The following is a 5,000-nucleotide window of genomic DNA, read 5'->3' on the forward strand; positions in this document are numbered from 1 at the left end:
CAGCGCACGACTTTCTCACCTCAAGAAGTGTGGGCAATGGAACGAGCGTTTAAGCGGTGCTCCTTCTTGCATAGCGAACTTGAGGATGATTTGGTACAAAGGCTTGGGATTCCCGCCAGAAGTCTCAGGGTAAGCTAACATTTTTCCAAAAAAGTAACGGTTTTTGACTTGAATAACGCAAAGGATTTACTCAGCGAGATTTTTCGAAAATAGAGAGATTTGGCATTGCGCAATCAGCAGGATTCTTCCCATGATTGAAACGTACATTCTCCTAACTAGTAGCATAGATTTCTTTGTTTTGCTGGCTATGAGAATTTGGTGTTATATTAAGATCACACCCATTAAGCTGTTAATTATCTTCATTCTCGATACTTGTCTGACTCAACATTTCATTGAAACTGCGAGGAGAATTTACATGCTGATCACTCCTGCGAGTTAGAGGGCAAATAAGCTTGCCATTTTGTTTTGAGTAGTTACTTGGTATCTGTAGCTGGCATACAAGAAATGAATTTTAAGTCAAAATCATTTTTTTTTTTTTTACTCTTGCCGAAGTGTAAATTTCCTTAGTAATGAATATTAAGAAACCCGGCGCCGGCCATTTTGAAAATTTTGTGCTTCGTGCGATCATGACAAAAGCAAGAAAAAAAGGTAATCTTGAACTAATAGGCCTTATTCACGATAGCCGCCATGTTGGTTTTCTAATTGTCATGCGAATTAGCCATGTGTTATGCTGGGGGGTAAACACTGGGAAAAAGGCAAGTTGCGGAAAATCGGCTCGTCGAAATATTGAAATAAAATTGCTGAAAGTCCATTTTAGTATTTAGAATTAAGTACCTTTTATAATAATTTTATATCTTTGGATTGCCTTTGACAGTTTGACTTTCTACTTCGTTAGCTGATCATTTTTCACTAAAAAACGTCGAAGTAACTTGTGTAATCATTCTATTTTATTACTTAGGTGATAAACATTCAATGAACAAAACAAATCATCTGTGTGGCTAAGATGTTCGATATAACCTCTCGAAGTTGTGGTGTTTGCCCCCTCAGAAGTGTGTAGCTAATTTGCATGATAATAGCAAAATCCAACATGGCGGCTATCGTGAATAAGGTCTATTACTGCTAGAGACGTTTTTTTTCAGCTAGATTATACAATTGACCGATACCCACCCAATGTTTCCGGACATTTTTTTGATGTACAAAACTACAGAGCACTGGAGCAAAAGAACAATTCGTTTTTACCGCCAATTAACCTCTGGTTGTGACACTAATGACCATTCTTTATTTTCGGAATTCTTCATAATACACTTTCTTTGCCCCCCAAATTTTGCATAAACCATCGTTTTTAAATGCTCTTGGGGACACTGCATATTCCTTTGAGCATTTGAAAGCAATTCTTGGTTTTCACATGACGGCACAGTCGACATCTTTGCGCCCCTAAAGAAAGAAAAAGCGGCCATATTTGTGTCGCGACCCAATTCTCTGAGAATTGAACTCTATTTAACGAATAGATTCCATGTTGCCGTGCGTCTGTTCAGCAATAGATCACAGATGACGTCAAAATGTGCTAAGAACAAAAAGCGGCACATAAGGCGATAGCCTAGTGTGTCACTGATGTTCTTACCACATTTTGACGTCTTCTGTGATCTATTACTGAACAGACCCACGGCAACATGGAATCTATTTGTTTTATATAATAAAGAATTAAACTTTATTCGCATAAAAGCTGATGGTGACGTCAATCGTGCGTCTGTCCTCTAATAGATCATAGGCAAGAACCAATCAAAATCCGTGAATAACTTGGGTTGTTATATAATATTATACAAACGTTTTCTTTTGTTTTCGCTGAAAAACATGGCTGTTGATCACGTGAGTGAAAACCAACAATAGTTCACGCAAACAAAGCGTATTATGGGCAATTCGAAAAAAGAGATCTTGAAGTTTCCCTAAACCACACAATTCGAATGAAATGCTAGTGAATTCATCACAAGACGTGTTTGTCAATACTGTTTTTATCTTTTTTAGTTTTGGTTTCAAAACCGCCGTGCCAAAGCAAAAAGAGAGAAAAAGGCAAAGAAAGGAGTCCGTCAGACCACCCCGTCAAATAACCTGGAATGGCCTGAGGCTTTACGCTTCCCGATCCAGTGTCCTCCATACCCACCTGCTGCGGAGCAGGTAGCGCACATCCCAACTGAAAGATTGTGGCATGGCGTTGACGCCAACCCGAGATACCAGCCTCGACTGCATCCAACGGTCAGGAAAGACTTGACAGCCCCAAATGATCGGCCCCGCTACAAGCTGCAGATGGAGACTGGGGATTACTGTCCAGCCAGGTCAATTCAGCTTAGGAACCACTCTTTCAGATTACCCGTGGTTCGCCACGATCAGCCCAAGTATGCACCATCATTTGAACCCGCGAGAAGACGATACAGTCGAGCCTCTAGCTTTCAGCCATATTAACATGTGGTCCTTCGTTTCCATAGTTTCCTCATTTAGTGATGCATGTATAAAAGTCGAGGAATGCTTGGTCTATAGAATATCATTAAGTGGATGTCCTTAGCTTAGTAATTTAGAATAGTTACAAAATGTATTTCGTTAGGATGAAAAAGTGAAAAACGTGTTACGAAACAACAATAAATAATGTCTTGGAATTTAAAACAATTAATATTCGTTCTCTCGTTCTTGTAAGATGTTAAGCTTTCATTTCCTCTTTTTCTTTCTTACATTTTCCCCTTTGCCCCTTCAAATCACTACCGTTAAACAATCCGCTTTTCTCGGGAGTAGATGGAGGCTATTTTCGATTTTCAGCCTTTTTTTCAAAACGAACTCCCAGCGCAAAGTCCTTTGTACGAAAAACGACACCATCTTGGTCATTTTAAGGCCAACCAAAGCTAAAATCATTTCAAATCACTCAAATTGACTACAAATGGGTAAGCAAATTTTGAAACACCAAAAGTAATTTCTTATGGCTTACTACAAATCACTCTTGTCAATTTAATTCAAAATTCAATGTCATGTGAGACCCCCTCAGTTATCCTAAATCTTTCGAGGTGACGTGGAAAAACCCTTTACACCAATGTACCCACACTACATGCAAAAAAATGATGTCACCACAGACAAGAATGCTTTGATTTAAGTGACGTTTTCTTAAGTCTTAAATAGGGTGCACAAGAACGGCTGTAAAAAGGAAAGAAAGACATAAAGGGTTGACTGAAGAATATACAATTCAATTGTTTTGAAGGAGAAGGCTTTTTCACACTCGCCTTGCCTATTGGGAACGTTTGAAGCGGCGGTTTTGAAGCCCAATTTATTGATCTAAAATCATTGAAATCCTCCTGGCAAGTAACAGTTATATCGTAAAATCTCGAAACGAATCTCACGCGATGTCAATGAATTTCTCCATGATAAAATCCTTCATAATGTGATCCTCTAAAACATTCTCCAGCTTTAAAGCCCTGAATAGCTCAGCTTGCCAGTCGCTGGCTTCAGTTCTTCCTTCTCTGAAGACAGCAAAGAGCATGGAATAAATAGACGATGACGAACGCTTCTTGGAGTACCTCAGCTAACTCGCTTGAATTTTATGCGCTGTAACAAAGGAAAAAGAAAGTGATCGGTGAAAAACTATCTTAAGATCAGAATGTCAAAATTGGATGTGCATCTAATTAGACGCATTTCTGGAGAGAAGTATCCAATTTAACATTAAGTTCCGTTGCACAAACTCGACCAAAGCCGTTACCCGTTTGCATGCGTTTTGAGTCAGTCATGGAAATTCAAGTGAGCTTGTCGAGAACAAAGCGGCATCTCCGCCGAACCACAGACAAGCCACCCTCTGTTAGTAGGGGCCGTTCACTGAAATCTGAGCAAGAAGAGAAGAAATACTGATGAGAAATCTGAGAAGAAATACAGATGAACAATACGCTGGCTACAATTTGTTCCAATATGCAATAATTTAAAGCAAATGATTCAATAAAAGTTTGAAGAAAATGTTAACTGAGTCATGAGTCATGTTTTTTTCGCCGTCCCGTGCTGTTTTAAGCGCTATTTTGCGAGATGAATATTTGACCTCGGCGGTTAGAACTAACCAAGGAGAAAAGGTAGGCAGCAATCAGCCGCCGGCGAGTGACCTAGTCTACTTTAAGCTGGAACTGACGCCAAACCAGTGAAATTCTCACCTTAAAAACACCAGCATCCGATCAATTAGGATGTCCCCATACCTTCGCCGAATTTGAGCTTCACCTTTCGAAAATTCACCGAGAAAGGCGATTCATAATAAAACCATAATAAAGATTTCTCAACATGATCTGTACAAAATTCTCGACCAAAGGCAATTGAGGTATGCGCGTCGATTCAAATTCACCAATCAGCGTATCGGGGCAGGGTTGTGGTTTTGAACTGTCAACGGTCGCGATACGCTGATTGGTGGATTTCAATCGACGCGGATACCTCAAATGCCTTTGGTCGAGAAGTTTGCACCGATCATATCGAAAGGTTTATTATGGTTTCAGGATCGCCTGGCGTCAGTTCCAGCTTAAAGTGGACTAGGTCACGCACCGGCGGTTGATTGCTGCCTGCCTTGTCTCCTTGCTTAATTCTAACCGTCGAGGTCAAATTTTCATCTCGCAAAATAGCTCTTAAAACAGCAAGGGACGACGAAAAAACCATGACACACGACTCAGTTAACATTTTCTTAAAACTTTTATTGAATCATTTGCTTTCAATTCGGCATAGAGGAACAAATTGTAGCCACCGTGTTGTTCATCTGTATTTCTTCTATTCTTGGATTTCACATGACGTCACGGCCGCCATGTTGGTGTCCCCAAACAATAAAATGGCGGCCATGTTGGTGTCCCCATCCAATCCTCCGAGAATTGAAAGCTATTATTATGCTAACGTCTTCTTTTGTTTTCGTTGAAAAACATGACTTGATCACGTGAGTGAAATCCAAGAATAAATAACAAAAGATCGATGCTCAGATTTCAATAAACGGCCCCACTAACAGAGAA

The 5,000-nt window shown here is 40.0% G+C and overlaps 2 protein-coding genes across 2 annotated transcripts in view; one reads left to right on the forward strand and one right to left on the reverse strand.

Annotated features, from left to right (window-relative positions):
• The window catches only part of LOC138051401 (tetratricopeptide repeat protein 28-like), a 695,954-nt gene that overhangs the window by 332,464 nt on the left and 358,490 nt on the right, over positions 1-5,000 (forward strand). The window lies entirely within an intron of this gene.
• LOC138051414 (dnaJ homolog subfamily C member 11-like) overlaps positions 3,380-5,000 on the reverse strand; it is a 126,967-nt gene continuing 125,346 nt past the window's right edge. The window contains exon 21 of the mRNA XM_068897608.1: positions 3,380-3,582. Coding sequence (XP_068753709.1) covers positions 3,560-3,582 — 23 coding nt within the window. The 3' untranslated portion in view covers positions 3,380-3,559. The remainder of the gene's footprint in view (positions 3,583-5,000) is intronic.

The sequence above is a fragment of the Montipora capricornis genome, chromosome 6 (assembly GCF_036669925.1).
Source record: "Montipora capricornis isolate CH-2021 chromosome 6, ASM3666992v2, whole genome shotgun sequence".
Classification (NCBI taxonomy): domain Eukaryota; kingdom Metazoa; phylum Cnidaria; class Anthozoa; order Scleractinia; family Acroporidae; genus Montipora; species Montipora capricornis.